Source organism: Schistocerca americana, chromosome 1, assembly GCF_021461395.2.
Source record: "Schistocerca americana isolate TAMUIC-IGC-003095 chromosome 1, iqSchAmer2.1, whole genome shotgun sequence".
Lineage (NCBI taxonomy): Eukaryota > Metazoa > Arthropoda > Insecta > Orthoptera > Acrididae > Schistocerca > Schistocerca americana.
Window position 1 is genome coordinate 1,150,387,946 of NC_060119.1, and position 15,864 is coordinate 1,150,403,809.

General features: G+C 43.9%; 1 protein-coding gene across 1 annotated transcript in view; it reads left to right on the forward strand.

Annotated features, from left to right (window-relative positions):
• Positions 1–15,864, forward strand: part of LOC124597437 (nephrin-like) — a 490,606-nt gene that overhangs the window by 329,002 nt on the left and 145,740 nt on the right. The window contains exon 2 of the mRNA XM_047135938.1: positions 2,423–2,552. Within this exon, the coding sequence (XP_046991894.1) occupies positions 2,423–2,552 (130 nt within the window). The remainder of the gene's footprint in view (positions 1–2,422; positions 2,553–15,864) is intronic.

Genomic DNA, 15,864 nt, shown 5'->3' on the forward strand with positions numbered 1-15,864 from the left:
TGGTTTGCAGTAGAACTTTGTACATCATTCACTACCTCCAGTTAATTGTAGTCATGCTTTTGTATTTTGAATTTCACAAACGCTAACCTCTGAGGGGAAGAGAGTTTATGGGACTCCTGAGAATCATTAGGAAGTAATTAGCTTCGTCATTTTGGGTAATGTCTTGCTGTGCCTTCAACAAAGAATCGCAGAAATACTTCTTCAGAATTTTCCAACTTTTTTCTCCTTTTTTCTTCATGATGCAGCGCTTGGCAGTGGTGATGGTTTATCATGTGGAGCCACTGATGACCTCACAGAATTCTTTTCATTACCTTGTAAGATAGACAGATTGATGGGCTAAGACTTTTGAGATAATGCCCTTTGACTTAGCGGTTCTATTTCCACTGATAAGGAACTGCCACAGCATGACTTTACAATGCATTATCATCTGGTAGGGACACATTTCCGTCCCTCAGTGACACTCATATCTGTCTCCGTCTACAAGTAAATGCGAACTATTCAGTGGCGGCAATGCCGCGATCGCTGGCAAGCTATTGTTGTAAATGCATGTAAATACGGTAGATTAAATAAATGAAATAAAAGTAATTTCTCATGTATCATCATAATAAACGTAATTTTTCCTCACTGATTGTGAAATGTGAGGTAACATCTTAAAATAAAAGACGTGTGCAGTCACACTTGTGAAGAAAGCAGAAGGGAGACGTGTGATGCGTGTACTGCAGAAGCTGTAGTGCTGCTCCACAGCCTCGCGCCTGCGGTCGGCTCGCGCCGGCAATATTAAACACTCGGAATGTCGTCGGCTCGGCTCCGGGAGGCTCACGCCGCGTCGGCGCGGCCCGGCCGCCTGTGTGAACACCGCAATTCAAAACCACGTGTTTGATATCGAAGCGGGCGGCGGCCCGGCCAGGCTCGGCTCGGTCCGGCCGGCAGTGTGAACGCAGCCTTTAAACGTTACAGCTTGTGGTGGTAGCGCCAAGCGCTAATTACATCAGCATTTCCCTTCACATGATTCCGCGGCAACCACACATACCAGTCTCGTCATTTAGATTTGTTCATCATTTTCAGGAACTGTTTTTAAAGAATACCAATATGAAGTAATACCACAGTAGCTGCGTTCAAATTGCTTTTTAACGCAACTGATGTGGGATTTCTTTACATAGGAAATCTTGTTATTCCATTCACCCCCCCCCCCCAGTGCAATCGGACTTCTTCTTTGTACAACCTATATTTGCTTCACACAGTCAAAGAGAACGTGATGAAAGTTCCAAAAGTAGTAAGATTCCTTCTACTACAATTTCAAAAGAACCACTTCAAATGTGTACCGAAAATTGTGAAAATAAAAATATCGGCACTCGATATTGCATTTTGGTGTCGAAACGTTGATATATCTGGTGGTAAAATGACGACGATACATATCAATATCTTTTCGATTTAGTATTATTATTGATATATTATTAACAGCCCTAGTCGATACCAACAGTGGGGCGGCATGGGGGCACGTTGCAGAGCGTGTAATGCCGTCCGTGGTGAACACACACCCTGTTAAGGAGCAAGAGTCGCCTTTTGCAGTATCCAGGGGACCATCATAAATCGCGGGTACTTCAGAGCATTTGTTTTTCAATAAAAGTGTCGTATCTGTTCGTCTTACTGAGCATTACTTTCACTTACTTTCTGTCCTATACTGTAGGAGTGCTTTCTACATACGGTCCAAGTTACATCAACTGGTTCAAATGGCCCTAAGTACTATGGGACTTAACATCTGAGGTCATCAGTCCCCTAGACTGAGAACTACTTAATCCTAACTAACCTAAGGTCAGCACACACATCCATGCCCGAGGCAGGATTCGGACCTTCGACCGTAGGTTCCGGACTGAAGCTCCTAGAACCGCTCGGCCACAACGACCGGCCAAGTTTCATCGAGCTATGTTATTTGGGAGTGACACACCATGCAAAAGCTACTTTTTCCCTTAAGTTTTGGGCACCAGTGTAAATATTCTAAACTGCAACGGCCGTATATGGTTCCCAAGGGCTACCCCAGTTATTAGGTGTTGACTTTATGCGAATTTAGACTTTCTCGGCGAATCTCGATGATGACATCTTCCCGGGTTATCAGCCGAGTGAAGGCGTCGTTTCTGCGGCAACGTTTCAACAAGTTTCCTACTTGTCATCTTCAGGCTCAGACAAATTGATAAGTAGGAAACTTGTTGAAACGTTGCCTCAGAACGACGCCTTGACTCGGCCCATAACTCAAGAAGTGTTCATTATCGTGTTGACTCTGTTCCCTTGAGAGCGACTTTGCGTGAAGCCTCTCGCTGTGACTGCGGCAGCTGGCGCGCTGGCCTCTCACGGTGCCGCAGACAGCTGCTACGATGGCCAGACATGAGTGCCAGGCTGGTGATTTCTGTGTCACGGTGTGTTGCAGGACCCGCGGCGTCCGTGGAGGCTGTGGAGGGCCGCAGTGTGGCGCTCCCGTGCAACGTGACGCCGCCCCGGCACGACAAGCTCTACATGGTCTTCTGGTTCCGCGACGACCAGGGCTTCCCGCTCTACAGGTGAGCCGCTAGTACACCTCCGCCTCGCATTAGCTTGGCGCACTTCATTCGGTCCGGAACACGCTACAGAATCTGACTACTGACCCATTCGCGTTATTCCTTTACTATACAAGGCCTTACATTATAAAATCCACGACCAGCTAAGAAACTACCTAACTACAAATATCTACTAGACCAACACCAAACAGGCTCCTGTAAATATCGCATCACAGAATCTGCATTATTAAAGACAACTGACAACCTGAATCTTGCCATCGATACACGAAAGGAGACTACTTTGTGCTTCTTAGACTTCGGCAACGGAATGAACAGTGTCTTTAAAGGAGGATATCAGATGAACATTAACAAAAGCAAAACGAGGATTATGGAATGTAGTCGAATTAACTCGGGTAATGCTGAAGGAATTAGGAAATGAAACACATAAAGTTGTAAAGGATTTTTGCTACTTGGGGAGCAAAATAACTGATGATGGTCGAAGTAGAGAGGATATAAAATGTAGACTGGCAATGGCAAAGAAAGCGTTTCTGAAGAAGAGAAATTTGTTAACATCGAGTATAGATTTAAGTGTCAGGAAGTTGTTTCTGAAAGGTCAAAATGGCTCTGAGCACTATGGGACTCAACTGCTGAGGTCATAAGTCCCCTCGAACTACTTAAACCTAACTAACCTAGGGACAACACACACATCCATGCCCGAGGCAGGATTCGAACCTGCGACCGTAGCGGTCACGCGGTTCCAGACTGTAGCGCCTAGAACCGCACGGCCATTCAGGCCGGCTTTCTGAAAGTATTTGTATGCAGTGTAGCCACGTATGGGAGTGAAACATGGACGATAAATAGTTTGGACAAGAAGAGAATAGAAGCTTTTGAACTGTGGTGCTACAGAAGAATGCTGAAGATTAGATGGGTAGATCACATAACTAATGACGAATTATTGAATAGAATTGGGGATAAGAGGAGTTTGTGGCACAACTTGACTAGAAGAAGGGATCCGTTAGTAGGACATGTTCTGAGGCATCAAAGGATCACCAATTTAGTATTGGAGGGCAGCGAGGAGGGTAAAAATCGTAGAGGGAGACCAAGAGATGAATACACTAAGCAGATTCAAAAGGATGTAGGCTACAGTACGTACTGGGAGATGAAGCAGCTTGCACAGGACAGAGTAGCATGGAGAGCTGCATCAAACCAGTCTCAGGACTGAAGACCACAACAACAACAACAACATCAACAACAACAGACTTCAGTAAAGCCTTTGAAACTGGCGACTTCGGCATTTTACTTGCTAAACTTAACAGCCTAAATTTCTCGGCAAGTGCAGTTCAGAGGATTCGCTCATACCTGAAGTCTCGCCAGCAAAGTGTCACATCAGCCACCGTAAAGTCACAATGGAGTTAGGTAGTATTAGATGTCCCCCAGGGTTCGGTATTAGGTCCTACACACTTCTCATTGAACGTAAATCATGTGCCATCACTTTTGTCCTACTACAAATACCACAAGTACGTTGATGACCGCCGGTTGTATCTAAGTGCAAAGCCAATAAACTTGAGAACGGCTATCGAGAATCTAAATACTGACCTACGTGCACTACCAAAATGGGCGCAGGTTATATGGTTAAAGCTCAAGCCGTCCAAGACTCAAGTGCTATTGGTTTGCAGCTGTTCAGTGATTCAATACTGGATGAACAAATCTGTTATAAAACTTAATTTGATTGTCTTGTCTAACTACTTTGTGTGTCAGTTCACTTGCCTATTATTTTTAATTAGACGCTAACTCTAAAAAGGTTATTTTTATGCGCTCTGTGTAATAGTATCCTGGTTGTTTTCTTTCTGTTGTGAAACCTCCTCACTTTCTTCGTTTCTGTATGAAATTTAGCCCAAGTTTACCTCATACTCTATAAAAGTCTATGCGTTACCAAAACTGTGTACTCACAATTGTTATCCATCTTACACTCTTGTGCCAAACTTTGACTAAACAGAATCTAATACAAACTGAACAGTAGCTAATCTGAATGCAACTTGTCTTTATGTTAAATGCGCAACTGAAGTGAAACAATTATCTGACCATAATCAAAATTGCAGTTACCTCGCACCTTGCAACATTATTACAGATTTCTCCAAGTACAACAGCAGATAACCATTTGAGAATGAAGAGTATATTCAAAAGACAGATTAAAACTTCGCGTGTTCTTCAAACATAACATTGGTCTGAACAATAGTATGCTTAACAAAGTGAACAATGATTTAAAGCGGGTACAATATTAACAGAGAAATTCTAGAAAAATCAAACAGTTTAATCGATTAATATGTTAATCCATGACTCAGGGAAGTGGGGTGGTCTTTGTCTAAGCACCGAACAAGCTAGCCAGCTGACAGTAATCATTCCGACAAATTAGGTGCGCAGCGCTGCAGTCTTACCTCAAACTTCTTCTCCTCAAAACCAATTACATTACTCAAAATTTACAGTTCTTTCCCCTTTCATTGTACACATCATATTCATCCTAGCCGTCCTTTCTTCATCTAACAGGTACAACCACAAGTCCACACGGCGCTACCAGCTACGTCCACCACCTGCCACACTTCAACTAAGAGCGTAGCAGACTGCGAAGAGGCAAAGACTGTGCCACGACAAGACCAAAGATTGTTTAACAGTAGCGTTACTTGCACTCTCTCTGAAGCGCTCATCAGTGACACATAAAAATCAAAATTACATGACCACCTTACATTCCAGTGTAAGCTGTCTATGTCTATCTCAGCCCTTTCTATCTCCGCAGAAATGTGTGGCTTACGAAGAGCTGCTCGATCATTGTAACATATTCCTTCTAACTTCCTACGAACAGCGAGTTAGTGTGACTGCCGATAGCACTTTGGAGCTCATGAGTCATTCGTTCTGCTAACTTGATGCCATTTCTTACAACCGTCCTCGTCCATGCATTAGAGTCCCTGTCAGTAAGTTGGGTCCGGCTGCTCTTGCTTTTTTGGAGTCACCAGTCCTCTGACTGTTATTACGCACCCCGCCACGAATTTCTCTCACGTGCCAACAGTTTCTTCTCAGAGTAGCGCTTGCAAGCTACGTCCTCAATTACTTACTGGATGTACTCCAAACGCTGTCTTCCTCTACAGCTTTTACTCTCTACAGCACCCTATGGTACCATGGAAATTGTTCGCTGATGTGTTAACACATGTCCTATTAACCTGTCCCTTATTGTTCTCAGAGTGTTCCATACATTCCTTTCTTCACCGATTCTGCAGAGAACCTCCTTATTCCTTATTTTATAAGTCCACCTAATCCCATTTAATTTTCAACGTTCTTCTGTAACGCTACAACTCAAATGCTTCAGTTATTTTCTTTTCCGGTTTTCTCAGAGTCCATGTTCCACTACTAATCTGTGCTCCAAACGTACATCCTCAGAAATTTCTTCTTGAAATTAAGGACTATGTTCGTCAGCAGTAGAGTTGTTTTGGCCAAGCGTGCCCTCTTTGCCTGTCCTAGTCTTCGTCTCTCACGGCTTATTTTATTTCCAGGGTAGCAGAATTCCTTAACTTTGTCTACTATGTGACCACCAATTATGACGTTAAGTTTCTCAATATTCTCGTTTCTGCTACTCGTCATTACTTTGCTCTTTCCTCGGTTAACTCAGATCCACATTCTCTGTTCACTAAACTGTTTATTTCAGTCAACAGATCTTACAATTCTTCCCCACCCTCGCCGAGCCGCGGTGGATACATTGTTTCCCATCAGATGACCGAAGTTAATCACTGTAGGCATAGCCGTAACTTGGGTAGGTGATTGTCCAGGTAAGCCACTCGCTGTTGACAGTCTTCAAATGTTCAAATCTGTGTGAAATCTTATGGGACTTAACTGCCAAGGTCATCAGTCCCTAAGCTTACACACTACTTAACCTAAATTATCCTAAGGACAAACACACACACCCATGCCCGAGGGAGGACTCGAACCTCCGCCGGGACCAGCCGCACAGACCATGACTGCAGCGCCTAAGACCGCTAGGCTAATCCCGCGCGGCTGACAGTTCTCCCTTACCTTTTACGGCACAGAGGACAGAAGGGGTCGTGGGATAAAGTCCCTGATCACCAGTCTTTTCACCAATGTCCTGGATTAAACTCCAAACCTCTCCGCTATGTCTCATGAAGTGAGCACGGGTGACGCTGTTGATGCTAATCTGTCTATCGGATGTGGAAGTTTTAAGTTTGGCGGTCCCCTTGCTACTATTCGAGAGGATTCATCATCATTCAGCATATACGTGGCACCATACACATTAGCATCTATAGGGTGTTCCAGGAGGAGTGCTCAGTATTCAGGAATATGACGGGAACGATGGCCCGAAGGAGAAAAGTGTAGTAAACATGGGTTCCTGCAGTGGTAACACCTGTTCCCGCGATCTCACCGATGTTGAGCGCTGTCGAGCTTCGATCAGTGACCATTTGGATCTGCCGAACGCTGTTGGCAAGTGGGGTGCATTCAGCCCTTGTGAGGAAGGTTGAAGAGCTTAGTGACTGAGAAGTAGCCGTTCCGATAGGGAAAACTGACGACGGCTGGGAGAGTGGTGTGCTGACTGCAAGACCCTCTATATTTGCATCCGGTGACGCCTATCAGCCGAGGAAGACACGACGGTCGGCCGGTGCCTTTGGGCCTTCCGAGACCTGTTCAAGAGCTATGAGTACCTGTTCAATAGAGGAGATTTGCTTCACAGTAGTGAAGATGAGCAACTGCTCATAGCTCTTAAGGTATGCACTTTAGAGGCATATTTACTGGGCATTTTTTCTTCTTTTGGTCCATACTACAACCTCGCAAAATATGGAAAGCAAAGAGCTTGCAGTACAAGAGATTTGTTGCACAGTAACGAAGATGGAGAAGTACTCATAGCTCTTAAGATAAGCATTTTAGAGGCTATGTTTACAAGAGCTTCCTGCCTCGAACGATCGTCCCTGTCATGTATCTGAATACTGACCTTTCCTCCTGGGACACCTTGCACATTTAACAGTTACACTTAAACAACACACCAGGCTCACACTTCCCGAAGGAAAGATGCCAGTGGATGCGAAAGTCCAATTCTAGCAGCTGAGCCTGCCTTTCAAGATCTCCCAGCCAATGGTGCGATACGACTTTACTCTACTGTCACTAAGGATATCAGTTTCATCAGCGCCCATTATCATTGATATCCTTTGACACTGCGCCGCTTTAGAAGGGCTGAAATGTCCCTGATGTATTTGATACTCAGGTGACATCCACTGACTACTACACGTTCGAAGTCACTCAGCTAATCGACCCCTTCTGTTGCTTCTGCTGCTCTGCTGACAAAAATATACTCCCAGTCTCTTTTTATACTGTCGGATCCGCCTCTAGTGTCATCTAGCGGCCGATTCTGCATTACAAAGGGGTGTCTGGGCCCTTTTATCAGATACTGTACATAGATGCAGACGTGTTTTATTTATGTATTTATTTAATCTGACCTGATTAGGGCCGTCTGCCCCTCCCTTACTTCGGACCATGATTTCGCACGTACAGTGCATTTTTTGCATTATAGTTACCTAATAAACAACAGGTTTAATATGAGCATTAGTAGTAAAATGATATGAGTGTCTGAGGTGGCAGTGTGAGTAAGTTATATTGAACATCAACTAATAAACTTAATACTGGCAGTATTTGTAGTAATTCAGCTGATGGCATATAGGAGCAGAAACAATGAAGGTAGTGTCTACGTTCAAATATCTTGTTTCCCTGATTTCTGCTGATTATGACTGCAGCCACGAAATCAGTAGATGCTTGCTCCCCGGCAGAAAGGCACTGTCAAACCTTGACATGGTTTTAAGTAATAGAGATATAACTTTGGAAACAAAGATCCGTATTGTAAGGGCTTCTGTCCATTTGTGATGTATGGATATGAGACCTGGACCATTAGAAAGACAGGAAAACGAAGAGTAGTCTCCTTTGAAATGTGGTGTTGGAGGAAACTTCTTAGAGTCCCATGGACTGCAAAAAGAACGAATAGGTCAATATTAGAGCAAATAAAACCAGAGTGCTCCCTGGAAGGTCTGATACTAAAACAAAAGCTTTGGACACATCATGAGAAGACATGTTTCACTGGAAAAAACACTAATGATGGGGAAGATCGAAGGTACTAGAAGAGGAGAATGTCAGAGGATGAGATGGATCGATGGCATCACAGAAGTAATTGTTCCAACGTGGAAAGCCTACGGGAGAACGTGCAGCACAGAAGAAATTAATGTACTTCGGTTCATGGGCTCACGGAGAGTCGGAACTGACTAAATGAATAGAGAAAGCGGGAGCTGCTGCTACTAACAGTAATAATAATAATAATAATAATAATAATGAGGATGAGGATGATAATGCTAGACATAAGAGGAATTTGAAGGTGTACAAAATAGATCATACCTGCTATAGCGTGTTATGAGGAAACGAAATTTAGGGGAACTACGTCGGCTAAAGATACTGGATATGAGGCAGATCAGACTGCAAGGAGTGATGTGCAAGGGTAACGGGTATGAACAGAGACAATGTTAACCATTATTGTTGCATTAGTACCTATGTCACTAACTGTGTTCTGAAGCTGGAAATCTTCTGCTACTGCTACTGAGAAGGACTTCGAGAAAGTAACTGAATGATGGGGCAGTACAGAATGGATTCACCTCTGATGGGAACGGGTGCTTCTGCTATGTTGAACAAGGACGTTGAAATCGAGGGTAGACTTGGATAGTAGTCATTGATGAGACAATAGAAGAGACAGAGAATATGGAAATCTCTGCACTTGTCAGCAACAGCCAGGGTATGATGCTAAATTGTGATCAAAGTGTCGAACATCACATATATAATGAACACAGGCACTCGTAACCAGTTACAGCCGCCCTGAGCTATCCTGAGAAAGGCCTTGCAGGATAACATCGCTGTAATCAATTACTGGAAGTTCTTTTTCAGGTCAAGAGATAAGGGATTTGTTCTATATTTTTGAAGGTTATGGAGAGATGCTGATATCTTCTTGCACACTGCAGTTATGTGCTCAGTCGATTTTAGATTTTCATCTGTTATTATTCCCAGTCTCTGTGCTGAAGGAAGTTGATATTTATCCCAACTAGGGTTAAAGATACCAGGAATTCCCAACATTTCGGGCAAATGAGCCTAGAATGACCAACCAATACTGCTTGGGTTTTGTATGGATTGAGCTTTAACCGTATATACTGCGCTCGTTTTGATGGTGTACATGGGGCAGTACCTAGATTCTCGATAGCCTTTTTCAAGTTTGTTGGTCTTGCACTTAGATACAACATCAATTTGCAGTCCGACGAAACTGACGACTCGTCATTTGCGTGTAGTGAAAAGAGTATAGGACCGAAAGCTGAACCCTGGGGGTCGCCTAATACTACCAGCCTCCATTGTGACTTTATGGTGCCTGACATGAAGCTTTGCTGGCGAGACGTCAGTTATGAGCATAACCACTGAACTGCACTTGTCGAGAAATTTAGGCTGCTAATTTTGGCAAGTAGAATGTAGAGGTTGCGAGTGTCAAACGCTTTGCTGAAGTCTAAGAACCACATGATAGTCTCCTTTTGTGCGTCGATGGCAAGCTTCAGGTCATCTGTTACCTTTATTAAGGCAGGTGCTCTGTTGCTATATTTACAGAAGTCTGATTGGTAATCGTCTAGTAGATGTTTATAGTTAGGTAGTGTGTTAGCTGGTCGTGGACCATATAATATGAGACCTTGGATAGCAAGGAATAATACAAATAGGTCAGTAATTGGAGAATGCTCTGCCAACGTCCTTTTTAAGTAGCGGCTTAATTAGTCCGTGTTTCCAGCCTCATTGAAATCGGTTAAGTAGAAGTGAGCAATAGTGAGCCAATAGTAAGCATAATATGCACTGTCATGCCATGGTGACTGGTTCATGCTATTCTGATAGGCATGGTGGCGTGTTTGACTGTGTTGCAAGTAACATGCTTTAGATAGAATTTTTTGTGGCTACAGTTCTTCGTTTGTGCTTCAGTTGTGGTTGGAGGTAATGTGAAGTGGTGGTCTGTTCGTCAGCTGGGACAATGGGAATAGCTGCAGCTTTCACTTTGCGTATATCAAGACCACACATGTCTTTCTGTAGGCCAGCTGGTCTACTTCTATTATCGGTTAATATATGGGCATGCCTGAGTTATGCATTTCTCACAGCTTGACTGATTCTGTTCCGGTTCTGCTTGTAAGTACCATGATTTTCAGACGTGGGGCGTCATTAAGCTGTGAGAAGCGCAGCGTCTCTTAGATTCATAACTGCTTTAACTCTGTGGCGCATAGCGTCCACTACAGTAGACAGCTGTTAATGGTCGCTTCTTTGGCATTTCCAATCAGTCCTGAGGCTGCAAATGCACACAGTTCACTCCAGTGGGCACTCCCTACTGCTGGTGTGTCCTGCATGCATTTGCCGCCTCATGACTGATTGGAAACGCCAGAGAATTGACAATTAACAGTTGTCCACTGCAGTGAAATTCATGCACCGCAGGGTTAATTATTCACTTAGCGAAGTTGTAGGTTTCTTTCATTCTCCTCTGGTGTTTAAGGGCGCATACTTGTCGTATACACTGCTGGAAAAAATTAATAAAACCTTGTCGAGATTTCGAATTCACTCAAGATTTAGTGTCGCAACAGTATGTTACATTTACAGATCAATAGCACAAGTAGTTCTAACGTACCAGGTATTGACCCACGCTGAAACACCCATATTAGTAAGCGATGTAGCCTCCATGGGCGGCAAAGTAGGTGTTGACTCTGGCATCCAGTCGATTGTATCGATGGCAAATACTGTCCTGGGACATGTTATGCCACACCTGCTCAACCTGTTCACGCAGTTCTTTGAGAGCTGTTGGTGGACAAGTCACGAGTCACTTCTTGCCCCATCATGTCCCGCACGTACTCTATTGGAGACCAGTCCGGAGATCGTGCTGGACAGAGAAGTTGTTACACGTCTTGCACAGCACGTTGAGTTTCACTGATAAATTGTGGGTGAGCATTATCGTGTTGAAATAACACATCATCCTCCTGTTGCACTAACGGGGTCTGCATATACAGAGTGATGGTTGGCGTCCCATCCAGAAACACCAAAGTGAACGACAGTTGTAGCTTATCGCACCTCAGACCATTTTATTTTATTTTTATTTACACGTCAAGTTCCGTACGACCAGATTGAGGAGCAAATTCCAAGGTCATGGAACGCGTCAGTGCATGAAATTACAACATAAAAGTAATAACAGATAAAAATAAATGTTCATGAACCCGAAAAAGTCAGTCCATAAGTTTAAGTAAACGCAATCAACAATACAATAAGAATCAGCTTAATTTTTTAAGGAACTCCTCGACAGAATAGAAGGAGTGACCCATGAGGAAACTCTTCAGTTTCGATTTGAAAGCGAGTGGATTACTGCTAAGATTTCTGAATTCGAGTCGTAGCTTATTGAAAATGGATGCAGCAGTATACTGCACAACTTTTTGCACAAGAGTGAAGGAAGTCCGATCCAAATTCAGGTTTGATTTCTGCCCAGTATTAAGAGAGTAAAAGCTGCTTATGACAGTAAGAAATATATATATTGAGAGGCCAATGTCAACATACCCAGACTCGTGAACAAGGGGCGGCAAGAGGTTCTATGTTCGTGAACTTACACCACTTATTGCCCGAACCGCCGGTTTCTGAACCAAAATTATCCTTTTAGAATGGAAAGAGTTACCCCAAAATATAATACCATACGACATAAGCGAATGAGAAGAAGCAAAGTAGACTAATTTTCGTGTCGAACGATCACTGACTTCCGATACCGTTCGAATGGTAAAAATGGCAGTATTAACTCTTTGAACAAGATCCTGAACGTGGACTTTCCACTACAGCTTACTATCTGTCTGAACACCTAGAAATTTGAACTGTTCAGTTTCACTAATCATATGCCCGTTCTGTGAAATTAAAACGTCAGGTTTTGTTGAATGGTTTGTTAGAAACTGTAAAAACTGAGTTTCACTGTGATTTAGCGTTGATTTGATTTGATTTTAACAGGATAGCTAAAACAGCTTAGGTCTAACCCGCCACTGCCCGCACCAAAACTAGGTTTATTGTGCGGTATCGCTCCCTGTACATCTAGTAAAGCCAACCAGTGCCCTTGAATCGTGCAAGGAGTCTCTCTACCAGTTTTTTGTTAGACACAATTTCTTTAGGTCTAGTTGTCCCGAAGATTCTGTATCTTTTACTCTCCAATGCCATGCATTCAAAGATTAGGTGTGATGCAGTTTCTTCACCCTCATGACAGATCCTCTTCCATTTTACCCATTGTATGTAGGTGTTTTTTGAAGTTCCCATGGCCAGTCATCAGTCCAGTCATGAGTTTCATTTCTTTCCTGGTCAATCCTAGGATTACAGAGCTTCTTTTTTAAAACATGGCTTGGGCATCATTACCTTACCATGTTTTTGTTTATGGACCTTGGTCCAATAACCTACGTGCTGTTTCCTAAGCCAGTTGCCGGCTGGGGTGGTCGAGCGGTTCTAGGCTCTACGATCTGGAACCGCGTGACTGCTACGGTCACAGGTTCGAATCCTGCCTCGGGCATGGATGTGTGTGATGTCCTTAGTTAGGTCTAAGTAGTTCTAAGTTCTAGGGGACTGATGACCTCAGAAGTTAAGTCCTATAGTGCTCAGAGCCATTTGAACCAGAGCCTAAGCCAGTTCTGCAGTTCTAATTTCATCATAGCCTTGGTGATTGTCAAGACAGGTTCCGGTCCAATAAATGGAGTTGTTGCCCCCATCCTAGCCAATCTATCGGCTTGTTCATTGCCACAGATCCTCAGTGGTCAGGGACCCACACTAGCTACACCCTATTACTTCCTCCTAGCTCCACCAGAGCGCTGTGGCATGGTGATTTAGCGTTAGTTTATTTTCTACAAGTCATGAACTTAGGTCATGTACTGCACTATTTGAAACTGAGCCATTGTTGCACACATCCTTTACTACCAAGCTAGCGTCATCAGCAAACAGAAATATTTTAGAGTTACTTGTAATACTTGAGGGCATATCATTTATATAAATAAGGAACAGGAGTGGCCCCAACACTGATCCCTGGGGCACCCTCACACTTGACAGTACCCCACTCAGACCCCACATCACAGCCGATATCAACATTGTGAATAATGACCTTTTGGTGCCTGTTGCTAAAGTAAGAAGTGAGCCAACTGTGAGGTACACCCCGTATTCTGTAATGGTCCAACTTCTGGAGCAGGCATGAGTCCTGGGACAGGGCCAGTGTGTTTTGGACGAATGCACTCTTATGATGCAGTGCTCACCAGGTCTATGTCGTACAGACAAACGACCATCACTCGCGTGCAGGCAGAATGTGCTTTCATCGCTGAGGACTGTGGCGTGCCATTCCACCTTGCAAACGATCCTCTGATGGCACCAGTCTAGCCATGCACGTCGATGCTGTGGCGTGAGCGGAAGACGGCTAGAGGTGAGTGTGCCGCTCTTCCCACTGCTAATAACTGGTTCGCAACAGTTCGTGTAGACACATCTGGGCTCACATGCCCTCTTATGTGCGCTGTGGTAGCTGTACGAACTGCCGCTGCTGCCTTTACAATAGGAAGATCCTAGCCATTGTCTGTGCAGCGTGGACGTCCAGAACCTCGTCTGTGGGTGTGATGCAGCTTGTCCAACTTGTGTAGCAATTCTCCGAAAGAACCATCCCGCCACTCAGAAGGCCACAATTTGACCTCTTTCAAACTCACTCATTTAGCAATAGGAAGCACGAGTGCATCACTGTGGCATAGTTGCCTGCTTGCCTCAGACGTTTGCAGGATACTGACAAGGGGGAGGCCACGACGTTTGGAACGCGGATTTACTGCAAACTTCGTACACTCGTAGTACTCCACGAGGACAACAAAATGTGTAAGCAGTAGTGCGTAGTCCGCAGCTCGTGGTCGTGTGGTAGCGTTCTCGCTTCCCACGCCCGGGTTCCCGGGTTCGATTCCCGGCGGGGTCAGGGATTTTCTCTGCCTCGTGATGACTGAGTGTTGTGTGATGTCCTTAGGTTAGTTAGGTTTAAGTGGTTCTAAGTTCTGGGGGACTGATGACCATAGATGTTAAGTCCCTTAGTACTCAGAGCCATTTGAACCAGCCAGTAGCGCGTACTTCTCAAGCGTTATTGCGAAAATCGTAAGATAATTTCGGTCGTCAAATATATATCTGTGAGTGGCCACTTTTACCATGAAGCGCCGGCAGCCGAGGCCTACTACATAGCACAGGTTCTCACCATTCCAACAATGGTGGCGAAGACGAACATGTCCACCTTAGCAAAGTTCTTGTGGAAAGGGGAATTGTTTCGAGTGCCGGTGAAGACAGCAGTTTTGGATCCAAGCAACATAAGTCCAAAGCGATGGCGTTGTTTGTCAAACGAACATGGAGCATAATGTGTAATGATCCAGAGTGCATTACAGCAAAACTTCACGATATTGTCAGGCCAGAAAGTGTAGAGCCGCCGATAAATATATAAAAAATAAGTTTTAAGCTGAAACACATTAGGGAGTATTATCTTGAACTAAGTTATCTCAGCAAAAAGCTTTTAAACTCCAAAAACGTTAGCTGAAAGACGGAAACATGAAAGGAAACTAAATATGCTGGAATAGCATGGAATGTGGTCTGAAAAAATATCAGTAGTGATGTTCTTTCGTCTGACGTGAGAACAGCGTGGTACAAGGTAGTCAATAACATCATCAGCACTAATGAGAGTCTCTTTGCCATCGGTTTAAGTGACACTAACCTCTGCAGCAAATGCAACCTCGTTGATAGTGTGCCTCATCGTTACACTTGTGGAGATCGGATTATCAACTGGAGGTGCACCAGGGAGAAAATTGCTCAAATAACAAGAACTTCAGCAAACAATGTACCGACTAACAATTTCTTCAGGTCAGACGAAAGTTACTACCCTCAGGCAAAAAATAACTCAGTGATTTGGTTTAAGGGGCAAATATACAAGTTATGTTTTTAACAATATTGGGAGCGATGAACATATTGAATACAAGATGTATATGGAAAATGAATTCGAGAAAATACTTAAATATCAGAATCACAATAAGAAATATGGTAACATGCTCCGAATTGTCTTCAACAGAATGGGTATACGTTAGGAACTGGATTCCTAGTAGAGAGGGGTTGTGTCACGTTCCCGACCCTAACCTCACCTGCAAGTCACACATGAAAAATAAATCAATATACAGCAGGTACAAGAATATGGCGACAAACATCTGGTGTCTGATATAAAGGAAGATCTTGAACT